This window comes from Chaetodon trifascialis, chromosome 22, assembly GCF_039877785.1.
Source record: "Chaetodon trifascialis isolate fChaTrf1 chromosome 22, fChaTrf1.hap1, whole genome shotgun sequence".
NCBI classification, from domain to species: domain Eukaryota; kingdom Metazoa; phylum Chordata; class Actinopteri; order Chaetodontiformes; family Chaetodontidae; genus Chaetodon; species Chaetodon trifascialis.
In genome coordinates, this window is record NC_092077.1 from 15,522,247 (window position 1) to 15,540,660 (window position 18,414).

General features: G+C 41.6%; 3 protein-coding genes across 3 annotated transcripts; all 3 read right to left on the bottom strand.

Moving 5' to 3' along the window:
* Positions 1–3,769: 3,769 nt before the first annotated feature.
* On the bottom strand, positions 3,770–5,342 carry spi2 (Spi-2 proto-oncogene). Its single transcript, XM_070992625.1, has 4 exons — positions 5,253–5,342; positions 4,827–4,899; positions 4,428–4,532; positions 3,770–4,077 (listed from the first exon to the last, which is right to left on the bottom strand). The coding sequence occupies exons 1-4, from the start codon at positions 5,340–5,342 to the stop codon at positions 3,770–3,772; spliced, it is 576 nt and encodes a 191-aa protein (XP_070848726.1).
* Positions 5,343–6,688: 1,346 nt separating this feature from the next.
* spic (Spi-C transcription factor (Spi-1/PU.1 related)) lies at positions 6,689–8,414 on the bottom strand. Its single transcript, XM_070992332.1, has 5 exons — positions 8,363–8,414; positions 8,145–8,232; positions 7,454–7,575; positions 7,271–7,376; positions 6,689–7,178 (listed from the first exon to the last, which is right to left on the bottom strand). Exons 1-5 carry the CDS (start codon positions 8,399–8,401, stop codon positions 6,697–6,699), a joined length of 837 nt encoding a protein of 278 aa, XP_070848433.1. The 5' UTR covers positions 8,402–8,414; the 3' UTR covers positions 6,689–6,696.
* Positions 8,415–12,379: 3,965 nt separating this feature from the next.
* Positions 12,380–17,627, bottom strand: LOC139350730 (bcl-2-like protein 13). The gene is made up of 2 exons (XM_070992281.1): positions 17,501–17,627; positions 12,380–13,595 (listed from the first exon to the last, which is right to left on the bottom strand). Exon 2 carries the CDS (start codon positions 13,422–13,424, stop codon positions 12,687–12,689), a length of 738 nt encoding a protein of 245 aa, XP_070848382.1. The 5' UTR covers positions 13,425–13,595; positions 17,501–17,627; the 3' UTR covers positions 12,380–12,686.
* Positions 17,628–18,414: the final 787 nt, after the last annotated feature.

Here is an 18,414-nt window from a genome sequence, read left to right on the forward strand (position 1 = left end):
CTATCAGCATGAAAGCAATAAAGTTTATTACCCAGACATGTGGGAGTATTAATTTAAGACTCAATTTGTCATCATTTCATCCAGATTTCCTCCTCATAATTACGGTGAGGGCTGTCAGCCTGGCATCAGAAGTGAGTATCCTTAATGCAGCACAGAAGTAGGTGAAGACAGAGGAGGCGTGGAAATCAGGAGGTAGCATAAAAGAGGGAGAAGTGGCGCCATTGTCACAGATCTGAGGCTGATGTAATACTCTCTGACAATCCTACATGACATACAGCATATTCAGAGAATCTGTAGCTTTATCATAAAAGACAGGCTTGAGATGACATGCAGCGACTTGATGCCAGATGCCAGATATCAGTTTAATCCAGGGGGGATGCTGTCCAAGAACAGCCGGCTTTCCAACCTGGTAAATAAATACTGGGGAAATGCCTGGGTGGTGGTAATATGGCCTATAATTAGAAAGCTGTCATAAACCTTGACATTTGACATGTGTATCTGACATGAAAAGAGGGTTTCACAGTGAATTATGTCATTGATGTGGCTGCTTTAGTCCTAATGCATCTTTTTAGCATGTCAAACACAAGCGATAAATCAGGTGCGGTCTCTGATAAGGTCGTAAAGATTAAACAGCGAGGCTGAAAGCTGCTGGATTTACGAGCAGCAACACGCCCGCTGCTTTTTTAACCAACGCCGCATTGAAGCATCTTCACGTCTGCAGTTGCGAGCTCCTGCGGAGAATCTAACAGGATCATAACCACTTGAGCATGTTAATGATCTTGACACGAGAGTGCAGTCAAAATATGCTCAGTTAATTCCTCAGACAACCCAACGGGGCAGTCAAGACAAGGCACAGCTCTATTTTTGGGGCCTGTATACTGTCTGTGCACAGCTTATATTGACTGTCAGAGGCCCACCATCCTTACTCGGACAATCATAGCACACGGAGAGATCTTCGAAATGAGTCACTGTCACTTCAAAATAGGATCTATACTGCAAACCCATGCATATCATATGATGTGGAAGCTTTTAATTAAGGACACACTCTTTTCTTAAATGACTGTTTGAGTAATTCAGCTCAAAGTATGTGGCCTTTCTTGGTAACAGACACCCATAGCTCAGTTAGCCCATTTATAACCTGGAGTGGGCTCCAGCAGTAAATACTAGGCTTAGGGAAGTATCATGTGGGTCCGCGACAAAGAGCACAAAACCATTTGGTATTGCCGGGGACGGCAGAGAGTTCACATCACAGAGGCGATTTAGCCATGAGGTCACACCCCACAAGAAAGGAAAAAGAAGAAGCTGGAGGCTTTGAGGTAGACTACACTGACACCCTCTGGTTCCTAGCAGCCATCAAAAACTATTACATAAAGGAAAACACATGCACATGCATCGCTGTCATCAGGTCAAGACGCATTATTAGGCTGCTGCATGACTGCCTCTCGGGGGAAAGATAGTGTTCCTGCAGTTGTAGCAGAAATGTTCAGGCTCAGTATGGCTCACGAAATCACCTGGATGGGAAAGCAACCTTTTGAGAGTAAGAGAAAATGTTTTTGATAGAAATGAAGAAAAAGCAGGAACCACTGATGAAAAGACTACTCAAATAATCTGCATTCATAATTGTACTTTAGTAAAAGTACTGAAGTATTATTTTTTATAGTGCATAATGCTGCTTGCAGAGTTTTCTGTATTTATCATATGTGTGTGTTTAAAAGTAAGCAACAATTAAAAGTAGACAACTGAGCTGAAGCTGTTTTAAAAGGAGGTTTTGGTCATTCAGACTCTGTGCAGCCAAGGTTAATCCACGCAGGCGTTCTCACTTCTCATGCTTGATTACACTCTGTTTGTTTCTCTCATCCTTCTGTTCGTATCATTGAACCTGCAAATGTGGGTGTCACTTTTCACCATTCTTGTCAGTGTGGCACAGCACAGCTTTGGCTAACTGTGACTAAATAGGATAACAACTCAAAGCACCTGAGAATGAATGAATGAATGAAAGAATGTACATTTTGGATGTTTGAAGGTTCAGACTTGATTTTCACCATTCAAATTGTGATGGTTAAAGTTAGGGTAAGGGGCTAGTGAATGCATGGCAGTCTAGATTCAGATTAAGAAAAACTCCCCTCAGGGAAATGGCTTTGTTGCAGTAGAAACTCCTCAACACACAGTCAGAAAGAAGCATAAAATACTTTAAAAAATGACATAACCATAATACTGATAAACTAGTAAAAATGTGCACATGTAAATGTGTGAGTGCCATTGGTAAATGCAATGTGCCAATGGTAAGTAAAATAACAACAATTTAAGAATAACAATAAAAAATGCACAATATAGTAAATATGTTACAGTACGTGTGGCAAAAACACAGCCAGGACCCAGGATGCAGAGAGTGAGTAATAAAGTTTATTGTCCAACTCAAAGTTCAAACAAAAGAGCAATGAAAATCTCCACAATGTGGGAAAAAGGCAGTGTGACTACAAAAGACTAAACTAAAAATGCAATACTGCAAGCCAAAAGGCACCACTATAAAAAAAATAGACCAATAATGGGAAAACTAGAATATCTCTAGGAACAAAAAAAAAAATCACCTCAATAGTGAAAAACGGTTCAATAAATAATGACTAGCAAACTTGAGAGACACTGTAGCTGGAAGCGAGGAAGGAGGCAAGGCAAACAGCGTGTGAGCAGACCAAGAAAATCTTCTGACACTGAGCAGGTGGAAGAGCTGGCTGAAGTAGCCGGCGGCTGATGAGTTGATGCCACTCAGGTGTGCCTCCAAAGTGGACAGGATCGACCCCGCCTCCCTCCACGAGGAGACAGAGGGAGGAGGACAAACACAGGCAGGGCAAAAACAAAACAATGCACAAAATTCGGGACCACAACAAATAATGCTTACAATAACAATACAAGGTGAGATTTCTGGGATAGAAGTACATGCAGTGGCCTTTAATCTACAATAATATATCAAGTTTCATCATATTTTAAGTTGATCATATGTTTGCATGAAAATTCAAAGTAGCTTTAGTTGCTGTGGCTGCTAAATGTAAAAAGTGGAGTAAAAAGCCTAATATTTATATAGTATATGCAAGTATAAAGTAGCATAAAATGGAAACACTAATAAGTATAGGTACTTCAAAACTCCACTCAAGCACAGGACTTTAGTGAATGTACTCAGTTACATTCCACCACGTCAGCAACAACAGCCCATTAAAATGCATCAATTTAACCGGTAATTAGATACAACCTGCCAGGAAACTTAAAGAAATAACCACTAAATATGGATGATGTTCAAACACTGATGTGAGTGTAAATGAGTCCTCACTGTTCAAAAACCTCTTCTTGTTGTGCTTTTAAATTCTGAATTAACTTCCTGGAGGGTAACTAGCCTTGCTTTCCCCCCCCGCTCTCTCTAATATTAATATGGTAATGTCTCGTGCCTCTTTTCAGACTTCAGTGGTTTAATTCACCGCAGCTGTTATCTTTTATTCATCAACCTGAGACCACAGGTTTATCTGGTGGAATAAATGTACTTTGCATAACCCCGGTTCAATAAAAAAATAAAATGTAATGAAAGCAGGACAAACTGACCCCACTGTAAGAGTAAAATATTTTGCTTTGTGTCTTTTTTATTATTTACACCACAAAGTCAAAGCATGCAGAACTTCAAGACAGCTGATTTGTGAAGGAGCTTTGACACACTGATGATAGACTAATGTTGGACATGAAAGTTTATATGAGATGATGGGAGCTACACAGAATCTAGTCTACATTATGAACCTCCTTGATGACGCTTCTGCAGTGACATCAGGGTGTCTTGGCTGAACTGGTAGGTGAGCTTCTTCTTCACCTTGAAGATCTCTCCGGACCGGGCGTAGTTCCTGAGGGCGCGGGACATCTTCTGGTAAGTCATGGGCCTCTTGTTGCCCTTTCTCTGCCCCCAGAGCACCGCCACCTGGTCCTTGTTGGTGGAGGAAAAGCGGAAGACGCCGGCAGCGGCCGGCACCCAGGACACGCAGTGGGCCATGCTTGGATCCTCCAGCATCTCAAACAGGAAGTGAAAGAGTCGCACCTTTCTGCCTGCAAACAGGAAGTGGCGCAGTGATGGCTTTACAGGCGTTTAAGGCAGATTTTGGGACTATAACGGCAGCTGTGTCTCACTAAAACTGTTAGTGCTGGTTACGGTTAATCATTTCCTTGAATAGAACTATTCCCAGAAAATCTCTTCAGTGGTTGGATTTAGAGGAGAGAGTAAAGCTGTAAACACTGCGGTTATCTGATAGATATGTAAAAACAGCTATTGAGCTAAGCTCCATTGTTTTTTACAGTAAAGGGAAGGTCTCTTATTTGCTCTCTTGGTATCGTTTCCCTCAGGCTATTAGCAACCAGGGTAATAACAGTATCTAGTGACCAAAAAAAGGAGAACTCACCACTCCCCGCTGCAGTGGCCGGGTGTTTGGTTGGTTGTCTTGTTGATACAAAGTTTGGCAGTGACCCACGCTCACACAATGATGCTGTTGTGCTTTGGCTGAAGGCTGGTGGGGCATCATGTGCCAGCAAAGGCTGAAGTGCAGGTTTGATATTCTTGGATGAAGGAAATGATGGAGGAAAGAGCTTTAAAGTAAAGTTGTTTGTGCACACAGGTGTCTTCTGTGGGAAAAAATTAAATAAGCGTTTTGATGCTTACAGGTGGCTCGTAGCACGTCCAGCGCTGCTCCCATGATTCTCCATCTGCAGTCCAGTACACCTTGCCCTCTATGAGAAGCAAGAAGTTGCTCAAAGACTTATTTATTGGTATTACAGTTTGATTTTCCAGGATTTGCTCTTACCGTTCTCTCCAGTGTTTTGTTTGTAGTACTCCTCCAGGAACTCTAAGATCACCTCCAAATCAGACTGAGTCTCCTGGAAAAAAATTTGATAATTCATTCAAAATCAGCCTTGAATAATGCAGTTTTCAGTGTTTTCCCTTGAGGATATTTCAAGGAAAATCTAGTGTGCAATAAGTCTGCTCTTTACCATCTCTGCTGAGGTTGATTCTAATGCAGCACAGTCCTTGCAGTTTGGGAGAATTTCACCAAACTGACTTTGAGACGCTCAAGTGCCCAAACTCTTATTATACCCCCCAACAGGAACGGGCTTTCTACATAACACCAGACTATTTCTATACCCCCGGTTCACAGGAACAATGACCACCATCCCACAAAGCCCCAGCACCAGCACCAGTCAACCCATCAACAAAGCCTCCCAGCACTGACCACATCCTCCCCGCTGAACCAGATAAGACCTGGCCTGGAGGCAGCGTCGACAAAGCGCTCTCTTTTCAGGAAAAACACACTTGGTGCCATATTTTTCCTCACAGGATGTGTCTTAATTTCACATTTTGTAGTGCACTTGTTGTAATATTTCACTACAATGGTGACGGTGCCAAATCTTTCAGCACAGTCTTTATGTATTTGTATGATAATGTCAGTTTTCTGCTCGGCACAAAGGACACGAGCGCGGCTGCAGTTCGTTGCCATCACGTCTGTAAGACGAAGCACGAGTACACAGATTGATTTATTGTTTGTGTTCAAAAGAAGACAACAAATTCTGGAAAAAATGACAAGTTGAATTTAAAAAAACACATTTATTCATGCACAATAAATATAAAAAGACTACAAACAGGATTTTTCTTTAATACTTTTACAAAGACAATTATCAAGATTTACAGAATGCTTATTACTGGTTGCACGAGAGGAGCCATGGGCGACTTCTTAGAATATAAATTGTTATTATTGTTCTTAAATACCACCTTCATTCCCTCTCATACACATCAGATTATCCAAAGAGTGCGTCTCCATTATGAGTGAAGTTTTTATACATCTTATATTTGAACATTTTTCAGTAAATCGGTTGAAATTATATATCTTTTAAATTTGAAAATATCAGAAAAGATAAGGATATTTTCTTAATCTATTTATTGTTCAATGACATTGCTCATTTAAAATGTCTGAGTGATCAAAATATGTGCATTATAATTTAAATCTAGGGGATTTTTTTATTTATTTATTTTAAATCTATTGATCAAATTACAGTATTTCCTCTTTCATCCTCTTTCAGCTTTAAAGTATTCACAATTAGTTTACAGCGACACATTTGACTGACAGTGTATAAATCCACAAAGAAAGAAATAGTCAAATTATGTTTTTTTTCCCATAATTTTAGAAATTAAATTAATTGGCTGAATATAGACCCAGAAAGTTTGACAGTAGGAACAAGCAGGTCTCTGTTAGCTGTGAGCTGGCTCTCAGATCTGAGATAAACGACATGTTAAACACATGCAACACATTAGCTTCAGGACAATATACATGTGTATGCAATAAGTATGTTGTTTGCTTAATATGTCTAATCAATGGATCAGAATATTTGGCAAAACTGATCATTTTTATTTCGATTCGAGCTATTTTTATTTAAATTTAGGGATTTTCTGAAGGAAACACAATTCTTGATTCACTCATAAAATTTCCTCACTCATATTTTGAGCATTAGTTTACAGTAATCCCTCTATATGGAGCACAAAATGTTGAAGTAGAGGGTATTTAAGCTGAGGAACGTTACCGTTTGCAGTCCCACTTTAACATACTATACATGCAGGGACTGAATGTGGACCCAAGTCTTTGAAAACCTTCTCAACCTTTAAGGCTTCAACCATCCTCCGGCTCAGAGTTTGGTGATGCTGTGTGAAGTGAAGCTGGAGGCCAGGTCGTAGTCTTCCTGCAGCTGGTAGTGTCCGTACCAGCTGTGCCAGTCCGCCGCTGCAGAGCCGCCGTGGCTCTGCTCCGCCGGGCTCTGCTGCCGGGCGTGGACCTCCTCCTGTGCAGGGTGGCAGGGCAGGTGCACGGGCGCCTGCGAAGAGCCGAGCCTGTGCAGGATGTCGGGGTTGAACTGGTAGGTAAGCTTGCGTCTCACTTTCATGATCTCACCGGTGCGGCTGTAGTTTCTCAGAGCTCTTGCCATCTTCTGATAGGTCATGGTCTTGCGGTTGCCCTTGCGTTGGCCCCAGCACTCGGCCAGCTTCTCCTTGTTCTTGGAGATGAAGTGGAAGATGCCGCTGCTGCTGTCTGTCCACTGGATTGAGTCGCCCATGTTGGGGTCGTTCAGGGCCTCGTGGAGGTATTCATAAAGCCTGAGCTTCTTCCGACCTGAGGAAGTGGAATTGATCTTGCTTCAATGATGAAATGGAATAAAAATGAAATCCCAGAGGACTGCTCATGTAAAGCATTAACCTGCTTACCTTTGCTGCTCCTCAGTGGTTGTAACATTGAGTAGAAATGAGGCGAGTCGTTTTGCACAGGGTGACCCAGGGAGACATCAGGGATGACCTGAGGCCACGACTGGTGCTGGAAGAGCAACATTTAAACTCAAAAAACTAATTCTTTCTGTAGCTTTTCTCACAGAAATTTGTTGCATGACTTACAGCCACATCATTCCAGTCATATACAGGAGGTGGTACATCAGACGGGTGTGTTACGAGGCAGCAGGAGATCTGACACTGCAGCGATGGCTGCTGGGTCCCCAGAGTCTCGTAATAAGTGTAATCTGAAAAGAAAAGGAAAGGTGGCAAATTCAGGTCAGGTGTCATGGTATCCAGATAAAATACAAATGAATTAAAGTGATAAAATCAATCAAAACAGCTTTCTTTACATGATAGAAGAGAAGAAAATTGTAGATAATAATAATAATAATATTAATAATAATAATAATAATAGTAATAAACTTCATTTGTCCGGCACCTGCCAGACAAAAACTACAGCTCAAAGTTTTTCACATAAAAAAAGACATAGAATAAACATTAAAACAGGGATAGAGTGCCATAATTAATGGAAAATAAAATGTAAAATAAAACCAACTTGATAATAATAGTAAAAATAAGATGAAAATAAGGATGAAATTAGAAGAGACAGAATGTATAAAATAAGATGAAAAATCAAACTACTGAATATCAATGATAAAGTTAAAATAGAGTTCACAGAAATGCATAAAATAAATAAAATACAACTTTTTAGAGGAAGTGCAGCTGTGTGTCAGTGAGAGTTTTGATTTTTAAGCATAAAATCGTGCATTGAAAATGCGACAAACAGCAGAAGTTCTGCAGATTTTTACTGTACCTGAATCATAATATGAATTATTTGAATGCTGCTGAATCACATCTATTGCATCCTGGAAGTGCTGGTTGATGTCATTGTCCAAGGAGGTCTGGAATACATAGACACAGGGGACAAACGTCCTTTCTCAACTCACTTTTCCCTTTAAATAAAAATTAAGAACACGACAGAGACTCTTCTAAATGAAAATGTAATCAAAGTCTGGCATCCTCACAACTCACCATCTTGTATGTCTGAGTGTTGCCTTCAGTTGAGGCCATTTCTACCCTATTAGGCGAGCACTGCCACACTAGTGCAGGTGTACACTGCTTGGACAGGTATATATACGTTGCAGACCTCCAATACCTGTTCACTGTTCAGCCACATGAGCAGATAGAGCCGGTCAATTTAAATGTGTTACCGTCAAGATGTCCCGCGGCGCTACACTTCTTCTTTTTTGGAAACAGGGATCAGATAGACACCTGAGCATCAGTCTCTCTCTCATAGTGGAGATCACAATCTACGAACAACAAAAACCTCTTTTATTGCACACTCGACCCAGGAATAGCACCAATTCTCAGCCTGACCTGAGAATTTGCATAGCAGGCGAGATATCTGGCTAACATACACATCTAGAATTGGTTGCTGTTCAGCAATACGCTTTTCTGTAAATTGAAATTTGAGCCTATAGAACTGCGTGAAGCTTTCGACTGTGCTCCTTTGTTTTCTGACAATAAAATTAATTCATATTTGCATGATGAGTCCTTTTCATAGGAGGCGGTAGGCAAGACTTTGGCACACACAATGGATAACCACTAACTTCCATTAAATTAAAGGATGTTAATCATTTGTCACTGCCTTTAAGAATATGATTTATATTCCACTTTAACTTAAAGGCTAAAATGATTGATTTTTTTCAGTATCATTCAGTCTAATTTCAACCAGTGTTTTAAATTTGAAATCTTCTGAAGTGAAATGAAATGACATATTTTGCTCAGAAAATGTAACTTACACATGTTTTATTCTGCCACTACATTGCACAAAAGTGATAAACTAACGACAAACTGGCAAAAGCAAAATTTAAAAGCATTTCATTCCTCACAAAGCAACAAGAATCCTCTGTGATCTTGTAAACAACAAACTTTGTTCCTCTTCTCTTCGATTGTTTATTCCTTTACGACATTTCATTTTTTATCACATGTGGCCATTAAAGAGACATTTGATGCATTTTTTTTTTGCATTTACCCTCTTAATCAATGCTTGCTTGGATTTTATGAGAAGTTTATTGTACTGTAGAAATTAAAATGCATCTGTTATCATTAGTACATTTTAGTTTTTTTGCAACAACTCTTACACTATTTCATCCCTTTAATGAAAGTCATTAAATCCTGACTGAAAACAAGCTCAGCATTCTGCTCCCAGCAGGTGCATAGGAGCTCCATGTGGAGCTGCAGCCAAGTGAGAATAAAAGTCTTAGCTATTTGAGTCTCCAATTGACCAGCAGAATGCCATAAACACAGCTTCAGATGAATATGATTGTAAAGGTTAATGGTTAATGACGTGGCGATCACTGTTAAACTCTGCCTGCGCTTTTTTCCCCGCTGTTCAAATAAACACCGGCTTTTTGAGAAGTTCATTTATCTCCGGTGTGCAGTTTTAAATATCAACTGACTTGCTCCTGAAGTTCCCCTTTCAGGCCGGGTAAGAGTGGTGGCAGTCAGGCCTGAGCTGGAAACTTCATGAAAACAAAGAAAATGAAGATGCACAGATTATAGCAAAGCCAAAACATACATTGTTAACTTAGAGGAACACTCAGCCGACTCAGCTCTGATCTGACTTTTATGCATATTTTGTTGGATTTTGACTCACTAAAGTTGTTTTCCCATCAGTAAAGAAAACACCTTGTCGCAGTATATTACCATATTGTGCATGTCTGTGTGCGTGCAGGAGGAAGGAGTGTCTGCGTGTGCATGCATGCAAATACGCATGTGTGCATGTGAGGTGCGTGTTTGTGCGCGCTTCCTGCCTGTGCAGCGCGCTGATAAAAACAAAGAACCACAAACCTCGTCCCCTCAGCCTCTCCGTCTTTCAGGGTGAAACTTCTGTCAGATCAGCTCCATAAATTAAAGACCACAACCTGTCCGGCTGCAGCTGAGGCCTGACAGCTGTGTGCTGGCGTTGGCACCGCGTGGGACGCAGATTTGCTCCATTAGACTTCAGTTTGAGGTCTTAGAGTTGTTTTGTAATGTTTTATGCCTGTTTTGTTCTTTAGAATGATATAATCCCTGGTCTGTCATTCATAGTGCTCCTCATCACCTTTTGATCTAAACTTCAGGTAATGGTTGTCAAACTAGTGTCTCCAGTGTCTCCAGTGTCCCAATTTCGGTCCAGACTGAAATATCTCAGCTGTTTATTGGATAGATTGGGTAAATATGTTTGATTAGACGTTCATTACCCCTAGAGGATCCTCTAGCAACGAGCAATCACCTGCAAAACAAATTATATTCCCATCAGCCTCAGCTGCACCTTAATGCTAATTAGCATATTTTAGCATGAACACACTAAACTAAGGTGGTAAATGTTATACCTGCTAAACATTAGCATGTTAGCATTGTCACTGATTGTCATTGAAAGCATGTTGGCATATACTGACATACTGATTTATCTGTTTTTGTATTTTTGGCACATTTCAAGATGCAGCCCCCCTTACATTTATCACCATTATCTGTGTATTATAATGCTGAGGCTGTTGGTGAATGTTTATTAGTCCATGTGGTCAGGAGCTGGAGAGATTCATGTTTATCTATGAAGGTGGTACAGTGTATTTTCTGGCAGAGCAGACATTCTGCACCTTTATCTTTCTAAACAAAGAAGCACTTTTCCTTCCCCTTCTCAATTCAATAGCTGCGTTTGTGTCAGCAGCGATGTGGGAAGGGTAGGCTGACCGCAGCACAGTCAGCCCCATTGTTCTTCTTTATTTACTGGCACTCGATGAAAATCAAGAAGTGTCAAAGCCACTGGCGCATAATTATGGCTGAATGCTGGTGTGACCGCAGAGTTATAATCATTATCTGTGATCGTGTTCGTGTCCAGTGGTTGAGTCAGACGGCTTCACTGTGTTTTACATCAGGTTTTTATCTTTAGACACATTTTCAAGAAGATTTCTAATCTCAAAAGCTCTCACAGTGTCAACAAAGTTGCAGAGGAAACTTTTTTAAAATCAGTTTTGTCTCCTTTTGTAATTCAGCAGATGCAGTTCCTTACCCAAGTTTTAAAAAATCTGATTTACCAGAAAAGAGGTTCATTAATTTATTGATAGCTAGTTTAAATGTATTCCCTGGTCATGTTGATGATGTTGATGATGTTGATATCGGTTTCCTGGTTTGTTTGTTAAATGACTGAAATGCTGCTGACTGACCACCAGAGGGCAGCACATAGCAGCTAAGATGTGAAGCTCACATCCTCTAAACTCCTGGCTGCAGGTGGAGGGCTGTGGCCGGTGCAAAGTTTTAACCGTCCAGCTGCAGTCATGAGAGATTTTCTTTGTCACTCTCATACAGCCTAAAGTAGATGGAGGCTGACTTAAATGTATTTAAATGTCCATTTAATCTGTCAGCTTCTCTGCTGTCTGTACCATCATTACCAGTCATTTAGATGACTCTAAAAGTGTTTCTGTGCACAGAAGGTGATTCAATAAAGCACATGATAAATGCTGTATATTGCATAATTTCTATATGTGTGATCTGACCTACAAAAACTTACTAAATTTGAAAACAACAAAAGAAATACAGTAGGCTGTGTAATTTCTACCACACTGTGGTAGTAACTGTCAGCTCTCTGTGTATTTACTGTGCAGCTCACTGTAAACCACTGAAAAGCTAAACTTAAATTTAACAAGTTGTACTAGGAACTAATCTGCTTTGCTGCATGCAGGTTTGATCATTTTCCACCCACTCTTTCCAGTTTACTCTTTGTGTTTGTATCCAAATCTGTTGCACTCTTTACACAGGGAGGTCAAAGGTCAGGGCTGATACCGCCAGAGCTAGGTGGGGTTTTGAATCCTGCACAGGTTCACACTAATGCACCATTCAAATCTGCAATCCAGCAGTTTTATTGGCCATCCTCAAGCTGCTAAAAGGTTTCCTTTGGCTGAATATGTGAGTGGTTGTTCTTCAGTAAATCTGGAACAACATGACAGCTAGAAGAGGAACTGTTGAGGTAATAAGAGACGCCATCACACAAAGAAACATCCACAAACATTTCAAGTTTCAGGAGTCTTTAAAATTGTACCTTACATGATTTTACATTGCAGGTTTCACTGACTAAATTTCCTCAGAGATCTATGGTACACAGAAAAACAAAGGCCATGAGCTCTGCTGTGAGCTGAGGTAGCACAAAACGAATCCGAAAAATCTAATTGATGTGTCTGATAATGACTACAATACAAAGAGTGTTGGAGAATAAAATCCAGAATTCAGAAAGTGAAGTGGAATATTTCGTTTGGAATAGATTTAAAAACAAAAGAGCTGTGCTGAACGGGGGATTCGTGTTTAAAGGAGGGGTTTTCTACTTTCTGCAGTAGGCCACAGCACCATATGCTACTACTCCTACAACGGCTACTAAAGCAGCGCCTCCACACAGCAGCTCAGTGGAGCTCAGAGCTTTGGTAGTCTTTTGTGGAGCAGCGGGCTCCGGCTTTTCTGGCGCCGCCTGAGAGGCTTCAACTGAATGTTCCTCCACGTCCGAGAGGGGAATCTGTGAGAATTTCAGTTGCTCGAGGCTTTCTATCAGAGGCTCTGCTGCCATCGGAGCGAGGATAGAGGGAGGGTGGAGGCCCTGAGTAGAATACAGCTCCTCGGCTTCAGAAGTTGTGGTTGAAGGGACCGGGGTGGATGTAGTAGAGGGGGGGTCGAGCCTGACGATAGGCAGGGGAGGCAGCGCCATCGGGGGAACCACCTGCCTGAACTCTGCAGGCTCCCTCTCCATGCGGGGCTCCTCTGCTGACACCAGGAGCTCCTCAGTTTCTGGGGCCTGGAGGTCCTGCTCCTCCTCTCTCAGCCCAACCAGCTCCCTCTCCCCTCCTAAGACGCTCAACACGCTCGTCTGCAGCTCCTCATCTTCCTCCTCCTCTTCCTCTGTTCTCCTCCCCCTCTCCTCCTCCTTCTCTGCCTCCTCGAGCATCTCGGCCTCCTCCCGCTCCAGGTGGACCATGTCGGAGTTGGAGGAGTGGTTCTCCTCTGCGGTCAGAGCCACCCCGTCACTGCTGTCCAGGCTCTTGGTGTCCTCAGGGTCCACGTCGCCCATCGTGGACCAGGACTCTGCCAGCAGGCTCTCGCTCTGCCAGGGTCCGGGACTCTCTGCATGGGTCAGGGGCAGAGCAGCAGGTCCGGGGCTGAGGGGGCCGGCCTCCCCGCCTCCTCCATCCCCCCTGCTGGGCTCGACTGGGGCCTTTCCCTCCAGAATGAAGGCTGACTGCTGCAGAGACAAAATGGGTAAATATTTCCATTTAATGCTACATTCAATGCTCTTCTGTGCTACATTTCAGACATGTTCCAACATGTCTCATCTTTTTTATTACAATTATTACTATTATTTGGTTAAAACGCGATCATTTTGTTTGGAAATTTGCTGTATAAAGTGCATCATTGTCATGTAGTAGAATTAGAAAATGTCTGACTTTAGCACACCCTGGTGGTCGTATCAAAAAAAGGTGCTGTGGCAGAGACAAATGCATACTGGCATACTGAGAACCCAGCACATAGACTGCACCAATTTCCACCAGGATTGTGCATTTTTGCCACCAGTAAAAACTTCACACTATGAGAATAATTTGAAAATTTCTTCACATAGTGGGTTCTTCACATAATGGCTTTAATAAATAACAATACTGTGTGTTCATTTGTCAACAGGTCCGTGTTCTCCGTGACATCAGTGAGGCTGCGGTTGGAAAAAGTTGCTCACTGGCTGCTCTGTATTGCAGCGGCTGTGACTATCTATAGCCTCGACCTGCATATCTTACTATGTTTAGGCACTATATACGTCTCCATCTGTCACCCAAGAGTGGAAGCTATTTCAGTGATTTCTCATGACGTGAGAGTAGGAGCATATGATGGAAGTGACATGTTATTCATTTTGTCTGAAACAGGACAATTCCTGCATTCCACCTCTAAATCCAACCAAAACTGTGACATTAACATTTAATCTAAGAATCCCGATCTCTGAAAAAGTGCTTCCCAGATTAAGGCTGAGCACTGTGCACATGGTTGCTTGCGTGAATTAGGTTCAAAAGTCTCGGTCTCAAGGTGACCCTCCTCACCCCTCAGCCCGCCGTCTCAGCTTTGATTGCAGAAAGTATTCACGCCCGTGCCAGCCCCAGAATAGACGCTCTCAACACTTGCTCTTCACTGTCCAAAGTTGTATCACGTTCACAACATGTGGCCTGTTTGTGGTCACGCATATGCTTTAAAGTGAGAGCGCAGGAGTGGAAATGAGCGTGTGTGAATGTGTAAAAATATTTGGGTGAAGATAAAGTTGAATCTAGCAATGAAACCTTTGAGCTTGAATAAAAGTCATGTTTTCAGCTGATTTGCCTGCAGTATGTTCAGAGTAAGAACCAGATTCAGATTTATTTACCAGGTTTGTGTGCACATGAAGTTGCTCTCAATGTGCTTATATAATGCTTATACACAGAACAGCTGGAAACAAGGCCATCAAAGCTGAATAAAGACATGTAAAAATAAACATAGAACTATTACATACACACAAGTAGGTGAAAAGATAGATGTACATACATATGAATATTGTATAAAAATGACCAACAGCACAAAATGTCGGTATAAAAGTATTTTTCTTTGTCTGTATTAGCCACACTGTGCTCATTATGTACAAGCTAAAATGAAAAGTGCTCAGTCTAATTCCTGAAATATCTCATAAATGAACAGTTTCTGGCTCAGGTGCATCCTCTCCTCCCTCCATCAGCAGTACACCTGCACATCAGTGAGTCCACACCAGCTGATGCTCTTTTTAAACTTCAAACAGTGTTTAACATCAAGAATATTATACATTTTTTTCAGGAAGATTGGAGATTATTGAGTTTATGTAGTGACTCTGTTACACAAATCATATTTTATTATATTTAAAATATGAATAAACTCTAATCCTGGTCTGAATTTCTTCTTTTTTCACTATCAGTATCAATCAAATTCAAATGACACCAAGAGTTCTGACATACTGTTGACCTCCATCACTGGATCAGTTTATGATCAGGTTCTTGTTCGATTCTGGTTCAGCATCATGGAGGTCTCATTTTCAAGTTGTAACTTCAGGTTGTGAACATTAATTGGGCTTCAACTCAAAACTGTTGCTGTCTTCTCAACCTGCAGATTTCAGCAGGATCGTCTGAATTTGAAATGATCCAGATCAGGTAGGGAGACACAATACTGACCAAAAGTAGATTCTGTGCTGTTTGAGGCTTAATGAAGCTCAATGTCCTTTGTTAGGTCTTGAGTACATTTCACAATTCTGTAGCGAAATGTGTAATATCAAAAACTGATACATTCATGTTCTTTCATTTACAAGAACAGCTGTGGCCCTTGATTTTTCCTCTGTGACCCTAAAAATATATGTAAGAGGAGACCCCTGCTTAATGAAGATAAACCCTCTAACAGCCTCTTCAGGGCTTGAATATCTGTTACATTTGCACTCAACCTTACGCTAAGTTGTGAATCCAAAATCCAAGAGGTGTCGCTGTTTACTGTAAGCAAAACAAATCGTTGGAATTAGTGATAATTAGCAGCAGCAGGAGGAGAAATATAAAGCGGATTCAGCAGTTAGATTCCTTGTGGGTTGAGCTGTGTTTCGTTTTGCAGAAAAAATAAGCGGGAAAGCTGTAGAAGTTACTGCAGAGTGTGTGCATCAACGGCAGCGTTTATCATTTTTATTGGCTGATTTAAAAAGACGAAAGACGGACCTCCTATGGGCCTTCTATTCCCATCTTTCTTGCCTCTATCTGCACAATTATTATTCAATAAAAATACCAAAAAGTTTATTTGCAATCGAAGTTGACATTTTCAGATATTCATTATGTCTTTGCCTTTATTCAGGCCTCTATAAAAAATGAAAATTATACAACATGAGATGGTAAAAAATCCCTCTTTGCTTGAAGGCCTCATAGAAATATGCATCTCTGAGGAGTCGTGAGTGAAATCTGAGTCGTTTTAATGGCTCTCAAGCCAAAACATTGAGGGCCATTGATCTAGATTTTCTCTGGATACGACTGGAAATGTATATCAGAAGTTCTGTCTTTGAATTTCTTTCCTTTTGTAATTCCTCCATTTGCCCTCGAACAGCCTGTTCAAGCCTTGAGGATGACTTTGCGATTTGTCCCTGAAATCTTGACAGAACTCCCCCGACTACGTCTAAACCTCACGTGTAAATATGTCCTATTAGCAGGGTCTTCGTTTGCAAAATTCCTTTTGTGTTGCCTCACAGGAAAAGCAAACCCCCTTCCTGCCTGTTACACAACAGCCTGGTACTTTTTGTGCAATAAAACCTTCTGACTCCTGCAGCTGCGTGAAAGCAGTAACAAGCCTTGAATAAACATTTCCAGCCCACAGCAGTGACTTCGTGGTGCCAAACCAGCTCATTATTAATGCTCGGGTTTGTGTTTCAGTAATCAGATCTGTTCATTTACATTTTGTGTAAGTTGAATATTTTGTTTATCATCATTTTTTCTCACATTTTCATGACTAAACTTGAATCACTCCACCTCTTCCAGAGTGATCAGGCGTCAGTGATGATTTAATGGCCAGTTGGCTGCCATGTTTCTCTGTCCTGCAGACCTCAGCTGACTTCAATCCACAGTAAACGTTGGCCACATGCACATTTTGAGCCCTTCACACACACACAGAGACTCATCTGTGCTTCAGCCTTTCTTCTCTGCCACCCTCCTTCACTTACTGGCCTACTTGAGTAATTGGATTCCCATTGATCCTTTCCCAGTGATAACACACTCATGGTGAAGCAAATGATGAGGGAGATTGAGGGCATTCTTTCTGTGCTAATGTGTGAGGAGGGCAGAGTGATATCAGACCCCAGATTTTGCCAAAAAGGTCAGATTTCAATGTCAAAGTTGATCGAAGAGACAAAGCAGCTCTTCACAGCAGTTTCTGCCTCATGCAAGGTGAGATTTTACCCTTCACAACAGCACAGTGACCTGTAATGACCCTTCTAACCCCGACATGTTTACAGACAACACACTTCTAACAAAAGGCCCATAAAAAATCTGATCACATTCTTGACTCAAACCAAAGTTCTACTTCGGACTTCAGGCTTTGCTGAAACTTTCTGCCGCGTGAATAAAAAGGAAGATCGGAGCATACCTGCGTCCTCTCGGCGCGGCGCTGAAGGAGCTGCTAGATAAGAAGCAGATGCTGGAGATCAAAGTGAGACGTGCATTCACACACGAAGCCTCGAAACAACAGAGAGGCAGACATGCATGCCGTAGCTGGCTCAGGAATAACAAGATGGACAAGCTGTGCAAAAATCTCTCCCTCCTGCCCTCCCTCCCTCCCTCTCTCCCTCACCCACCCCTCTGCCCAAACCCATGACATAACAGTTGGCCGGTGAGCAGTCGGTGGTGACTTTGCTGTCTGGTCAGAGTGAGAAAGATAAGGAATTTTGTAAATAAACAGCAAAAAATCTTGCCTCAGACTTTGACCTGTGCGTCTGAAAGGTCAGCAGAGGTCAGTGGGTTCTCGAAGCGTTCTCTCAGGTAAACAGTCTGTGGACTTTTATGTTCAGTGACCAAACAGCAGATTATCAGTCAGCCACTGTGTGCTGTGAGCAGGTGACACTGAGCGGAAAACGCATGTCAGACAGGGAGAAGAGCTATTTCTAAAGCTGAACTTTCCATGTTCTACTTCCCTCTACTGGCAAGACGTGTTGCAAGGCTGGAAACTCTGCCAGGAGGCTTCGCTGTGGTGCACTTGCACAGTTTGCAGTCCCAAATCAATGGAGTTCATTTCTCGCTGTGCATTTTTCCTATTTAAACTTTTGATGAGTGACTGTGTCTGACCTCATCTGCTCCTGTCTTTCCTGTGCATGTTTGGTTAATTTCGTCTCCTTTTCTTATGTTCTCTCCTCTTTGTTCTGTTCTTACTCTGTATCCTGAAACACTTTTGATTGGCTGTTTTGTGCGTTAAGTGCTGTGTAAATAAAGTTGAGTGAAGCTGTGTAATGCACTTTACCTCAAGAGAATGGGAAAGAGATAATACACCTGCAAAATAAAATAATA